This window comes from Cuculus canorus, chromosome 1 (genome assembly GCF_017976375.1).
Source record: "Cuculus canorus isolate bCucCan1 chromosome 1, bCucCan1.pri, whole genome shotgun sequence".
Lineage (NCBI taxonomy): Eukaryota > Metazoa > Chordata > Aves > Cuculiformes > Cuculidae > Cuculus > Cuculus canorus.
The window spans coordinates 132,360,584-132,374,665 of NC_071401.1; the positions used below are offsets into that span (position 1 = coordinate 132,360,584).

General features: G+C 40.6%; 2 protein-coding genes across 2 annotated transcripts in view; one reads left to right on the forward strand and one right to left on the reverse strand.

Moving 5' to 3' along the window:
- The window catches only part of LOC104060653 (histone H2A-beta, sperm), a 47,200-nt gene extending 35,299 nt beyond the window's left edge, over nt 1-11,901 (reverse strand). Inside the window, exon 1 of the mRNA XM_054069405.1 lies at nt 10,968-11,901. The gene's annotated coding sequence lies outside the window, so the exon portion shown is untranslated. The remainder of the gene's footprint in view (nt 1-10,967) is intronic.
- LOC104060656 (ovostatin) overlaps nt 1-12,580 on the forward strand; it is a 30,639-nt gene extending 18,059 nt beyond the window's left edge. Inside the window, exons 21-35 of the mRNA XM_009562468.2 lie at nt 205-326; nt 781-832; nt 1,092-1,175; nt 2,183-2,359; nt 2,661-2,742; nt 3,626-3,782; nt 4,243-4,317; nt 5,607-5,772; nt 6,298-6,518; nt 6,923-7,138; nt 7,285-7,409; nt 7,600-7,690; nt 9,611-9,682; nt 10,855-10,957; nt 11,909-12,580. Coding sequence (XP_009560763.2) covers nt 205-326; nt 781-832; nt 1,092-1,175; nt 2,183-2,359; nt 2,661-2,742; nt 3,626-3,782; nt 4,243-4,317; nt 5,607-5,772; nt 6,298-6,518; nt 6,923-7,138; nt 7,285-7,409; nt 7,600-7,690; nt 9,611-9,682; nt 10,855-10,957; nt 11,909-11,961 — 1,796 coding nt within the window. The 3' untranslated portion in view covers nt 11,962-12,580. The remainder of the gene's footprint in view (nt 1-204; nt 327-780; nt 833-1,091; nt 1,176-2,182; nt 2,360-2,660; nt 2,743-3,625; nt 3,783-4,242; nt 4,318-5,606; nt 5,773-6,297; nt 6,519-6,922; nt 7,139-7,284; nt 7,410-7,599; nt 7,691-9,610; nt 9,683-10,854; nt 10,958-11,908) is intronic.
- Nucleotides 12,581-14,082: the final 1,502 nt, after the last annotated feature.

Sequence of the window (14,082 nt, forward strand, 5' to 3'; positions counted from 1 at the left end):
TCCTGGTGCTAAGGCCCCAGGCAAAAACTTCTTGCCACTAGCTGACAGATGTGAAGCGTTCATGAAATTTGTTTCTACTAAACTGCCTTCAGAGAGAATACATTTCTCAGCAGTCCATCATCCTGGAAGAGGCAGTGAAAACCAAGGTAGCTGTAGACATGAAGATGTAATTTTCTTTTCTTGGGCTGCTGGGTGGCTTTCCAGGCAAAGTGAAATTCACAATTACTGCTGAGGCCAAACTGAATACCAGAACTACCGGCAACAGCACATCTCCAGAAGAGGAAATGATTCACAGGGACACCCTGATTCAAAACCTACTTGTTGAGGTAGGAAATCTGCATGTGCAGACTGCAATTCTGATAGATGTATTAGCTAGTGTGAAAAGTCAAGACAGCTGACAGTTGGAGCTGTTTACTGTAAGCTTCTCCATGTGAAAATGAGAGTGGCATCCACTGTCCTTCTGTCACTCTCTCTTTCCTGGGACCACAAATGTACGTACATGCCCTAACTCTTCAAGGACGTCAGTGGAAATGTCCAGTGGAGACTGGAAATGTCAGTTTTATAGTTGCTGTATAAGAAGGAAGGTGCTCTGGACAGGGTATTGGGTAAAAGAGAAAGAGAATCATGGACCCAGAGATATTCTTGTGGGGACAGGGCAGGACTGGGTACAAGTGGTGCACTGTCTAGATAGCCACATCCACGTGCTGGTTTACATTGTTAACTTGTTTGTGGTTTCATGTGTTTCTTCCTCTTCCTCACCTCTTCCTTGCAATCAAACAGCCTGAAGGTATTAAAAAGGAATTGACTCAGAGCTCTGTCATCTGTACAAAAGGTAAGGCATGTTCATTTGTTCATTCTAGGGGCTTTGGGGACCAGCTTCACTGTTTTGTAGGTTTTATCCTACAAAACCAGAGGCATTTCCAGGGGAGTAGAGAGGGCTGGGCTACAATTCAGGATTTTCAGAGATTCTTTTGAGTCATTTACCCATGCTGCAAATTATAACAGTAACTGTAGTAATGCTTACAAAGTGAAGATTTATGGGAAAAAAAAAGATGATTTTAACAATTCTTGTTGTTACATTTTCTCAACAGGCACAACGATTTCTGAACCAGTCTCTCTCAGCCTTCCAAGCAATATAGTGCAGGGATCAGCCAGAGCTTATTTTTCTGTCATTGGTAAGTTAGCACTTAGATTAAAACCAGAAGTAAATAGCATTTCTCTTGTGCTGCACTACCTGCCACCGTGTATACACATACAAAACTAATGTTAATTTGAAGAGACAATCTTGATTTTAGAGAAAATGTTTCTTACTTTGCACAATGGCAATGAAAGACAAAAGTTACTCAGAATTCTCTCATATTGTATAAAAAGGAGGACAAAACAGTAAAATTATTTCAATTTATTGCACTTCAGATTATACTGAATTAACATATCCTGTTACATGTACCAGAACAGTTAATTCAGATGAAAAGTAAGATAAAGCAGACTTCTCGGGGGGGGAAAAAACTATTTTGATTTCTTGAACAGAAGTCTTCTGAACTTCTCTGACTGCATAATTTCGAATTTATGAAAATGAAAAACATTTGCCAGTTTTTAAGTTCCCTTAGAAAAAAGACTTTCAAGTCCCAATCAACTTTAGTAGTCTTAAAGTCATTATTAAGACTGACAGTTCTCTTCAGAGAAAATTTTTTGGGGTTCTGAATTGAGATTGCTTCTAAACACAATTGTTTTGCATTCTGGGCCAGTGTGAGGTGTGCTCATACTGTGCAACACAGCCTCTGTAGACAATCAGTACTATACTCCGACTCTCATTCTCACATCTAAACACAAAATGGGAAGCAGATTATAAAGGGCAAGTAAGCCTAGATGTTCTAATGTTTCACAGCTGCTTCTCAGAACACATGCCAGCCAGTATTTGTACTCAGATTTTTTGTGGATTCTCAGTTTCTCCTAGGTGCTCAGCATAAAATATAAAATAAAAATAAAAATAAAAATAAAAATAAAAATAAAAATAAAAAAATAAGGTCAGTTCAGCCTTTCTTCTAAGCTATGTCGTTGGTTACTATGATTATGTTGCTCATTTCCCTTGGGTTCATAGCAACATAATATGAAGCAATGTATAATGCTGTGTAATAAAAGTAAGTTTGAACTGAACCATCTCCTTATATCTTTCATTCTCCAGGAGACATTTTGGGTACAGCCCTAAGGAACATGCAGAACCTCCTCCATATGCCCTACGGCTGTGGAGAACAGAACATGGCCTTGTTCACTCCCAACATCTATGCCCTGGATTATCTGAATAAGACTGGTCAGCTGACCGAAGAGATTAGAGTTAAGGGTACTGGATATTTATCCACAGGTGAGAGTCTTTCGGGTTTGTCCACCTAATGTGTCTGTGTGCACTGAACTCTAAAGCTCTACATGGTGAACACTGTATTCTAACACCACATTTATTGCAAAGGAGCATGCAATGACAGCACCCTAAAGAAGCATATTGTACTTCTAGGAGCAAAAGCAGCTAGACTTCATAGTGGCTGACATTATTCACCAAATAGACATTACTTAGTACTAAATCCGAAAGTCTTACTGCTTCAGTTGAATAAACAGCAGAACTAGTCCTTTACTGTGAATAGAAAAATACACCTTTATTGTGCTTTCAGGGTATCAGAAACAGCTATCATACAAACACCGGGATGGATCCTACAGCTCCTTTGGGACAAGAGATAAGGAAGGAAGTGTATGGTAAGTGATGAAACACTCTGTTTCCCTAGCACAGGTTGTTTTGGCTCTGAAAACTGATCAAAGTATAAGTGATTCTTATTTTTAACAAACTGAATGGGCATAGGTCAATTAATTGGAATAAAGGAGATGAGTACAGTTAATAAACTGTAGAGAGTGCAATGAAAGGATGATAAGGTGATTGGGGGCTCGAGTACATAATATTCAAGGGAAAGCTGAAGGAACTGTGTTTATTCAGCCTGTAGGAGAGGAGGCTAATGAGGAACCTAGGTAAAGCTTTTCTCTACCTAGATGGGGACTGTGGACAAAACAGAGCTAGATTCTTGTCAGGGGTGCAAAGATTAAAAACAAGAGTTTGACCTTACTCAAGTTACAAAGGGAAAACTCCAGCTGGATAGAAAGGAGAAGGCTGCAGCAATCAGACAAATGCTCAGACAGAATGTGGAGATGTCTTTCTCTGGAGACTTTCTCAGGATGGTCAGACAAGAGATCAGACTAACCTTACTGAGCTTTGACATTGACCCTAATTTACAAAAGTGTTTGGTCTGGAGGCTTCCACAGGTCTCTTTCTGCCTTTTTTTTTTTTTTTTCCATAATTCTGTTAATTAAGACTAGAAATTACTGTCATCAATTACCAAGCTGTTTCTGTACTTTATCCCTGTTTTGAGAGAATAGTTTCAGCACAGTAATAGAGAATCTTCAGGTCAGTTTTTTAGATCAGGATTTTAGCTACCTTATTTATTTAAAACTTACAAAACACTTGTTTCTGTTACCTCAGACATTATGGAGTTCATTTTATGTCTTTTTCTATGCATATCTAGTTGCTGTTAAACCTTCTCAGTCTTGTTCACACCTTACCCGCCTTCCATTTCTGGTTCAATTGCAGGCTCACTGCATTTGTGTACAAGTCATTTGCACAAGCCAAACGCTACATCTACATTGATGACAATGTCCAGTCTCAAACATTGATCTGGCTGGCAAGCAAGCAGAAGTCAGATGGCTGCTTTGAAAATGCTGGGTCACATTTCAACAATGCTTTGAAGGTGAGACAAGCATAGTCCCAAACTTCCAATCCTAGCACTGGGATTTATTTGCGTATTTTCTACCAATCACAAGCATACCACCACAACTTACTCTTCTTAGTATTATTATCTCTCATATACAAGCTGGGCATGATTCTTATGTCTGCTATTGATGATGAGGCAGAAACAGGTAGAACTTTCTGAGTCAGAAGTCTCAGGTTTTGTTTTCCGCCACTGCATAATATGTTCAGCCACAGGCTATAACGTGCTTCATTGCATATGTGCAAGAGCCGAGAAACCATATTAGATAATTTTGGCTTTATCCTTAGCAAACTTGATCTTCCTCATTCTTGTGCACACAGGAAGACAGAAATTGCTTCTGATCTCAAATCTAACTAGTATCTGAACTATGAATTATTTAATATTTTCTTTCTTTCTAGGACATATGTCCTGACCTGTTCTTTGCTTGTGTTTTGTTTAGGGCGGAGAAGAAGGTCAATACTCACTCACAGCCTATATTGTGGCAGCGTTGCTGGAGGCCGGGCACTCTGCTGCGGTAGGTATTTGATGCTGTTATGCCCTATTAGTCTGGGCAGCCATCTGTCAAACTGTGCACAAGTCAGAGTCCTCACATCTGCATTCTTCAACAAAGTGGTAAATACTGATAGGACAGTAGGGTCAGCTGAGTAAATCTGTTTCTAGAACCCTGCAGTTGCCATAAATATTTGATCAGTGTTACAAATCAGTTACATATCCAGTTGCTATGGATTGTTTTGAAAAATCCCTGAGGAATCTAGTTGTGTTAAACAATGACAGTCCACTGAGGTGCAAAATCCAGACTGAATTTGCCCACTCCATCCAGATTGAGTTTGGATTCTCCTCTGAATTTGCCCAGTGTAAAATCCAAGCTATCCAAATCTTCAGTCCCACAAACTCTCTCTGTGCATTTAGATCCAAGCTGCGTTTCCATTTCCCTGTCATTTTTAATATGGAAGGAAACTATGAGCCGCTGGTTGGAATACACGCCAGGCACAGGGAAATGAAAACAGATTCTGTTATACACTTCCTGCATACCCTCAAGACCCTAGTTTTTGATGACTTTTTTATTCCATCTGAAATGGGGAAGATGAGAATTGTTCCCAATCTGACAAATATGTTTACCTATGCTGAGTTTTGCAGATCCCTCAGTTACTTAGATACGGGGCATAATTTAAGTACCTGAGATAAACAGGATAAAAACATTGTGCGAAATCAAGTAGTTCTTCAACAACATGAATTTAGTTCCTCATATCTTCATAAGAAGCTCCAAAACCTGGTGCCACATCTATAAGTGAAGCTGCATAGACAGGACATGGTTAATAGTATATTGGTGATGTCTGAGCTGGAGCTCACAGAGATAGTCTGTAAGGTTGGAAGGGCTGAAGAGTTATCTGGATAGCTATAGCTAGCAAATGAGTAATTTCATCCATCTAAGACAGCTTGTTTTATCATGAGATCTCAATACACTTTACCTAGTTCTTTAAGACTAATATGCATTTTACAGCTAAAACAAGCAAGAGACAAAAGATTCGCCTGCCTAAGGTCATCTTTCAAGTCAGACAAAGAACCAGTGCTCTCTTAGTCCAGTCATGCTGCCTCTAAATAAATGCAGAAAGAAGGCGGGACTATTAGAAGGTCACTTTTTACAGGATACACACTGTAAGCCCTTACATATGCCATGGATCATGTGTATTTTTAGCATGGAAGGTCAGTGATGGCAGCTCAGACAGTGGCAGAAGTCTTTAAAGAGAAGCTGAGACACAAATCCAAGTACCTGACAACACTACTATGTTCTGCTTTTACTAGCATCCTGTCATTCAGAGTGGCATGAACTGTTTGGAGACTGCATTTGGCAATGGGGTCCACAATCTGTATAACCAGGCCCTCTTTGCCTATGCTTATGGCTTGGCCGACAAAGAAGAAAGGTCCCAATTCTTCCTTGAGAAGCTGGACAAGACAGCTACCAGAGATGGTAAGTACAGATCGGCTATGGTACAGGCAATACAGCTGATGGAATGGCCTGTGCTGTGATGTAAGCATTTCTGATGTGCAGTTTTTAATTCATGCTTCTCCCTTCCATTTCATGCTCACTGAAACTCTTTCTATAAACTTCTCTGTCTATCTTTTTTTGGCTTCACGCAAGATTTTCTTAGACTTATGAAACAACATAGTTGTAGAGACACCCCTGGAAGTCTCAGTCCAAGGTAGTGGAAGATTGTACATAATTTCCCCACTAGCCTCATCATCTACATGCTGAACAAACCCTATTCCCTTGACTGTGTCATCTTCTCCAGTCCGCAACTGCCTCAGCATCCTTCTGCTGCACTGCCTTCGCTTCAACCCCTCTTTGACCTACACAGCCTCCTTCTATTAATTCCCTTTCCATCCCTCCCTGTTTTCTTTTCCATCCTGGAACTAAAACTTACCCAGTTCAGGACAGTGGTTAACCAGCAAGTCAATTTTCCATGCTTTGTACACCGCACTTTTCTGTTTTCAGGTGGTTCAGTTCATTGGCAGAGAGAAAATAAGCCATCAGCAGAACATTTTCCTGCCTTCTATTCTCATGCCCCTTCTGCTGAAATTGAAATGACCAGCTATGTGCTCCTGGCTTTGCTCAACAAAGCCAAACTCACTCCAGAAGACTTATCTTACATTTCTCGCGTTGTGCGCTGGCTTGTCAGACAACAGAACCCATATGGCGGTTTCTCCTCCAGCCAGGTAACAACTGGGTGTGGTGAAAACAAAGCTCCTGGGAGTAGTCCAGCCTGCAAGCTGGATCTTGATAATATGACATATCTTCCTGACTGCATACTTGTTTGAATAATATTTAATAAGTAGTGCTTGCATAAGTCTCCTTGTCAGGGCATATCACTCTCTTCATACGTATTTTAGTTTTAGGAAATGGGAATTTACTGAGTTAGCAGTAGACAGCAGTCACTGTTGACACAGCATTATAATTCAAATCTGTTGCCCCAGAACTTTTATCTTGTCTCCTTAGCTCTTTGCAAAGTCCCCCTCCTTTTATGAGCACTGACATCGCATCAGGGAAATAAGAACTGAGCTAACATCGTGCACCATCTTACAGCTGGGTATCTAATCAGGGATCATGTTGTTCTTTTCAGGACACTGTTGTTGCTCTCCAGGCTTTAGCCCAGTATGGATACCTCACCTTCTCTAGAAACAGTCTTAACACAGTCAAAGCCAACTTCATGGAGTCCCCCAGTAAGACTTTCCAGGTGAATGACAAGAACCGCTTCTTACTGCAACAGGCTTCCTTACCCACTATACCAGGGAATTACAGTGTGGAAGTAAATGGCACTGGCTGTGTCTATCTGCAGGTAAGCAAGCTGGAAACCCAGCTGGAAAACCACCCCTCTAAGAACTAAGTAGGGGTTCCTCCATATCTCAATTCTCTCCATACCTCTTGCCAAAGCCACAAAAGCCTTCAAGTCTGTGACAGTCTCACAATTCCCATCTCTTTTAGACCACCCTGAGGTACAATGTCCATTTGCCAAAAAAAGTTGCAGGGTTTTCTCTCTCCGTGGGGCCAACCAATGCATCCTGCTCAAGCAACTTCCCACCAAAGTTTGACCTTGTCATCTCTACCAGGTAACTTCCTCTTATTGACCTACTCTTGGATTCATTTTGGTAAAGTGTCCAAGGAAAGATTTAAGTACAGGCAGTTAACTGCTACTGTACAGATGCAGGAAGACAAACAGGATCATTGGGAGCTGAAAATGTCATCCACTTGTCTCATCTCCATTTGTAGACTAGACTAATAGATTTTTTCTTATTTTAGTTACACAGGAAACCACGAAGTCTCCAACATGGCTATTATTGATGTGAAGATGCTCTCAGGTTTTGTTCCTGACAGATCTTCCCTGAAAAAGGTAAAGAATGGAAACAAACTGAATGGTAAACCCTAAAAACATAGAGAGTTGATAAAAATAGTCTCTCATTAGTAAATCAGGGCCCCACAGGAATTCTGCCAAGTCCCTCGGCATAGCCTTCTGTCCCATGCTCTGTGTCTCAGACTTGTAGCTGTGCATAAGCTGAAGACAAATCTGCTAGGAGCTGACCAATCCAGTGGCCCAGAAGAAGTGAGACTTCTGCAACTTCACATCCCCAGGTCCAGCAAACAGCAAGGCTGAGTGTGTATTCCCAACAGGCAGATATGCACACCATACATAGATAGACATATATACACATATACACAGCTAGCCAGACAGATCGTGACAGAGACAGACAAGGCAGCACAAATGGCCTTATCCTCTGCCCCTTTCTGGCTGACCAACCGAAAACTCCTTTGTGGAAATGATAAATAAATATATATATCTATTCACACTGATATATATACATGCAAATACACAACGTGGATCTCTGTGGTAGCTGATCTTAGATGCTCAGTCTGCCCAGTACCTGCCCCTGGATGCTTGTTCTACCCAGTTGCCGGCACCTGGGCATATGCACCCTTGGGGCCACAGCCCTACTCCAGTGAGTGGAACGGAGCACCTCACAGTCCACACGTGTGCATTTTATTAATCTTGATTCTTTCCCTAAACACGCTGTTTCTCAAGCCCCAGCATCCTATACTCAACCCCATGACCCTGTAGGAATCATTCCTCTTAAGTCACTGAGGTAATGCAGGGACGCTCTGCTCTTAACTCACCTGCTGGATCTCACTCATGGACACTGGGGCTGGTTACTGTCCTGTGGCAGCCCTGGGGGGAGCTGGATCCAAGTGCTTTGGTAGATCTGCTCCCGTAACTGGGGTTTCCCTGCCTGCCTTTGTTCCTCTACGGTCCTTTGTGTTTATCTGGATAAGACTTTAGTCACAGAACCTAACAAAACTATGTAAGAAATCCGCTATAATAAAATTGCTCAAACAGGCATTTAACAATGTTACCACTTTGACGTGGTTATTCCTTCCTCTACAGCACAGTTTCATGAGGAAAAAGTGGATATTTCTCTTCATTTTGCTATCCAGAACTTTGGTCACAATGATGACAATTCTGGGACAGCAATGATAAGCACTTCATTTCAGTTCCTAGTGCAATTTAGGTTCTGCAACAGATGCATGATCTTCAAGCCATTAATTAGCCTTAATCTTCAAGTAGGTGAAAAGGAGGCAATTCGTTGTAGAGGCTCTCATATCTGGGTGCATTTATAACCATTCATCACTCAGGTCTGAATTTCTTTTTTTCTATTTTTTTTTTTTACTAGAACTGTATGAAATTAATAACTTATCTATGGAAGATTCTTTCATTGAGTTGTTACAATGTTTGGCATCCTATTCAATCTTTATATGTACATTAGTTACACTTTATGTACCGACTTGTACTTTATATGTACTTCTCGTTATGTGTAGGGAAAAAACAGATGTTTTTAAACATTTGGAATATTTCAGTTTTATGTGTTTTGATAGTGAAATGATTTTGTTTATCCGCTTTTCTAAATCCCTTTGAAACTTTTTTTTTTTAAATATACAATGCACTAAAAAGTGAGCCAGCTTGAGCTGCAGAAATGGTCATGTAATTGTGGATTTTCATTGAAATGAGAGCACTCTTAATTATGAAATTCACACAGAGCAAAGCTAACTCGTAAAACTATTTTTCTTTGTGATTGTTCTCATCACATTATGAAAATACTCAGCCTGCATTTATTGTTTTAGCCACGAGATGTCAGGGTAGCACCATAGGAGCATGACAGCCGCTCCAAACATACCTTGCCATCGAACAGATACATTTAGTTATCATGTCTCCCTGGCAAGTCTCCTATGTTAACATTGCTATCATTTGCCTTATTTAAAGCTTCAGTACCAGAATTCAGTCGTGGATCGTGTAGACATCAAGAATGACCACGTCTTCTTCTACATTGAGAAGGTAAGTTTGTGAGGTTGCTTTTCAGATTTATTAAATTAAGGGTTTAAAACAGGTAAAAAGAATAATCTCATTGAAAGCAGATCAGTAATGCATCTTAAAGATGTAAAGGGACTTCACCCAGTCCAACACGAAGCATATCTACACAGTAGTTGTAGTCTACAGTGAAGAGATACATATTTATTATTACTCTTAGTGAAGAAAGCTACATCATTAAATAGCATTTCACAAACATTGCTAAGTTGTGTTCCCTGTTGCGAAAGTTCCTGGTCTACATAATCTTTTTCAGCCTATAAGTGATGCATCTCCATCCCCCCCTTTTAGAAAGATTTCTCTATGAAAAGAATATTCCTCCCACATAACACATAATAAAAGGAATGAGGGAGGAGGAAGATGAAAATCAAAACACAGAGAGAGGAAGCAAAAATAAACATCTACCTCACAAACACTAATTTTTATCAGTTGGTCTCCATGGATCTAATGAGGAAGATCGGAGTCAGTATTCTGAATTTGCAGAGAAGCTGAGATGTTGAGACGTGTATCGTTTACCCAGTCAGGCACTAGTGATGCAGAAAATTCTCTAGAGCCCCTGTTCATGGCTCCTATAAAGAGTTCAGCAAGATTAAAAACGAGGACGAAGAGAGAAGAAAGCAGGGGAGCAGTCACAGGCTTGCAGGACAAGGCTTGAAGTTGAGGAAGATGAGCAAGGAGGAAAATTTGGGACATTTAGCTGCAAAAGTGTGGAATGAGGAGCAAAACCACAGAGGAGGATGAGGGGTTAGAGTTCAATGTGACTAAAGAGAGAAAAGTGGTGTGAAGATCCATAGGGATGCTGGAGGTGATTTTAGGCAGAAAAAGGCAAGGAAAGAAAGTAACAGCAATTTTCAGCAAGAGGATGAATACTGATGTGCTGAAAGCCATGGTAGGTGCAGAATGGTTGGGGTAAATGGCAGTGGAAATATGAAGAGGAAGAAAGAAATGAGTACACAATTTTAGCAACAAAACATATTTAACAATGGCTTTTAAACAATTATCTGATTTGACATCAAGTTTACAATGTAGGGAGCACTGCAGAATGGCACTTTGTCACCAAGTCTAACTCAGTTCAACCTTAGTCTTAGAAGGAGATATGAAAAGAAAAAGTCTGATGTGTTTTCTTGTTATGACATTTCCAGGCTTCCCAGAAGGAAATCAGCTTCTCCTTCAGTGTGGAACAAAGCCTGCCTATCTCAGATATCAAACCAGCACCAGTACATATGTACGATTACTACGAAACAGGTAGGCTTACCTCAATAGGCTGGAGCAGAACCTGTGAAATTGAACTGTTGACCTCAGCATTTACAAGGTGCAGACAGTGGATTTTCCTTTGCTCTCTCTGTGCAAGGTGCTCTTAATTTTTCCACATTTGCTGCTAGACAAATTGAGAGTGAGCCAGCAGTTCTGCTGGTTTTAATTAGTAGATTGGAAGAGGTTGGCTGAAGCATAGACAGTTTCTGCCCGTCTTCTCATTTCTTACATAATTCAGCATAAAGCAGATTAGAAAGTTATGCATCAGGGAAGTTATTTGTCAGTTATATGTTGCTTTGTTACAAACTACGTGCAGACAGAGGCATGGCTGTACTTTCTTTCTACAGTTTGAACACAACAGTTAAATTCAACAAATCAAAAGCAGCAGTGGCCTTGACTTCCCTGACCTGGCTTATCTCATGTTTTTGCTCTGTATTTTATAGTAGGCTGCAGTCAAAGAACTGTCTCCTTGTGGGATTTAAATACTTAATTAGGAATGACAGTCTTATTGAACCCAACAGGAATTTAAGCACCTAACAGGAAAATTAAGTGCCTGACCAAGTCAAAGTACCAAAATGGCATCAGACATTACCCAGTTGTGGAATTTATATGATCAAAACTGTCGCTCAGTTTCCTTTATGCTTTCCTCAAGCCTGGTGCAACTTTTGGGAAATACATGCTAGTGGATAAAGACCAGTACCCAGAGAATTGACCTTGGAGTTCATGTTCACCTGGTCCACACCCTGCACAGTCGCAGCAATAATGTGTCCTGAAAACATGATTGTGCTCTCCTGACTGTGCTCCCCTGCAACTTACTGCCTTGACAACTGATAGATTACCACAAAATCTAACCAAATTTTTCCAATTCATAATGGTGCACACGGACTTGTATCAGAATGATTTCTCACTTAGGCAAGTACCATCTTCTTTTCTTCTTTCCAGATGAATATGCCCTTGCAGAATACAAAACACCCTGCTCGCCACCTTCCAACTGAAATCAGATACGTTCCAAAAAAGGTAATGGTTCAGAAGGTATCAGGCAAGCATTTGTGGAGGAAGAAGAGGATTACAGACTGGTTGTTTCTGGGAGTGCAATGAAAAGTATGTAGAAGAATGAGGAATAAGCAAATTCCAAACTGCAATTGATCAGAATGACTCATTCTGGCACACACTTCAAAAGAGCTCACGGTCAGTGCAGATCAGAAACTCCAGGAAGATATTATGCCATTGTTAACTCTGACCATTCATCTTTTTGGAACCTTATGGCATACATTCCAATGGGAGATTTATGTAAAGGCAAACTCCTGAATGTATATTCTTGGCCATAGATTCCTCTTATGAAATCCCAGGTTAGGAGAATAATCTGCTGCTGCTGCTTCCGTAGATTTTGTTTTGGTCTTTCCATTTATCCTGAAAGAAGAGTCTGAAGAAACTTCTTTGACCTTCACCTTTTTCAGTGATTGAACTGAATAATTTGCAGATGTCAGAATTCTAGTCACAGGAAGACAATTTATATGAATTTTTTTGCCTCTAGAAAGAAAGATTTCCTTCAGGTTAACACCTCATATTTTACTGCTCTTTGTAATAAAAACTTCTGATTGGCAATGCTATTTGTCCCAGTCTCTGCTCCTTGTTTTATCTAAACTGGGTGCTGTAAGGTATTTCACAGGCTGTCATGCCTTGGACAGGTCAGTCAATGACAATCACATCCTGAGATCAGTGACCTCTTGTGGCACAGACAAAATTGAGGCCCTGGCCTGTGTGATGGACACTTTCTACCTAAAGCCTAAAAATGGGAGGAAGTAAAGAGAAACTCCTTGAAAAGGAGTTTAGAGAGGAACGGTGGGTCCAAGGAGCCCTAGGAGAGATTGAAATGAGAAGATTTGGAGGGAGTGAAGAATGAGAAGAGCCAGAAGGAGCTTGTGATGGCAAAGTACAAGAAATTTCTTTTTGTGCTTTCTGCATTTAGTGAACTTTTCCAGCAGAGAGCCACACAGTGTGGCTGCTGTCCCTCAGTCTGCAGTGACCTGATATGACTTTCATTCTGACCAGATTACACTGATGGAAGGACACAGAAATCAACCATATATCCATAATAGTTTGAGCAGACATTTGCAATTGAATCATGTCACTGTGCTGCTGTTCCTTCAGTTGTGTAACTCGTTCCTTCAGTCCTAGTTACAGTCTTGAATGAGACAAGCTTATTTGTCATGAAATCAGGCTTCTTGATCAAAGCAGATTTTGATTCCTACAAGCACTTCACTGAGTAGCAATACGCCTGCTGTAAGGAAGATGACACAATAGCACAGGAGAGGAACAGCCCCCTGTACACACTGACAGCACTGTTCAGTAGGGTGTCAGGCTTGCACAGAAATGGCTCAAGTGAAACTAATTGTACTGCACTAAGCAGTGCAGGAACTTCTGTGCTAGAGGCAGCTGTGACAAAGATATGCAGGCTCAATGGAATCCCAGAAAGACACAAAAGATATCTGGAAGCTGTATAAGCACATAAATGTTGGTTTGAAATGTCCTGTTCTAAGCAGAAACACCAAATAAACACCTGCAACTTAAAGCAGGACACAGTCACAAAGGAAGAATCTCCACTGTCTTCCCAGGACCTTAGCACTGGCCTGAGAGATACAAGATCTGTAAGGCCAGGTACAGCCATAAGCAGTGTATCAAGATGCATGATTCAGACAACAGAAGACATCCTGACCTGCAGGCAGACCTCTCCTTTAGTTCTGCACTGCACTTGATGCTGTAGTTCTAAAAAATTTACTGAATGTTAGTTCTCCTTGCAGCAAAAAGCAATCACTCATAGGTCCTTCATTGCACTACAAAAGGCAGTCATCAAGGAGTTTCCTAAGGAAAGATAAAAGGGGTGGGAGAGAAAGAAATGAAGGACTTTTACCATGAAATCTTTAAAAATATACACTATTGTCCCCCAAACAACTTCCTTTCTTCTTTCTGTCTATTACCAGCTTTCACATATTTTTGAAAAAGAGCTATAAAGTGATTTAATGTCAGACATTTCTACGAAGATCCCAAAACCTAAGCCTAAAGGTCAGCAAAGGCTTACTGACACAGCTTTTCTTGCTGCATCCAGGACAATAATG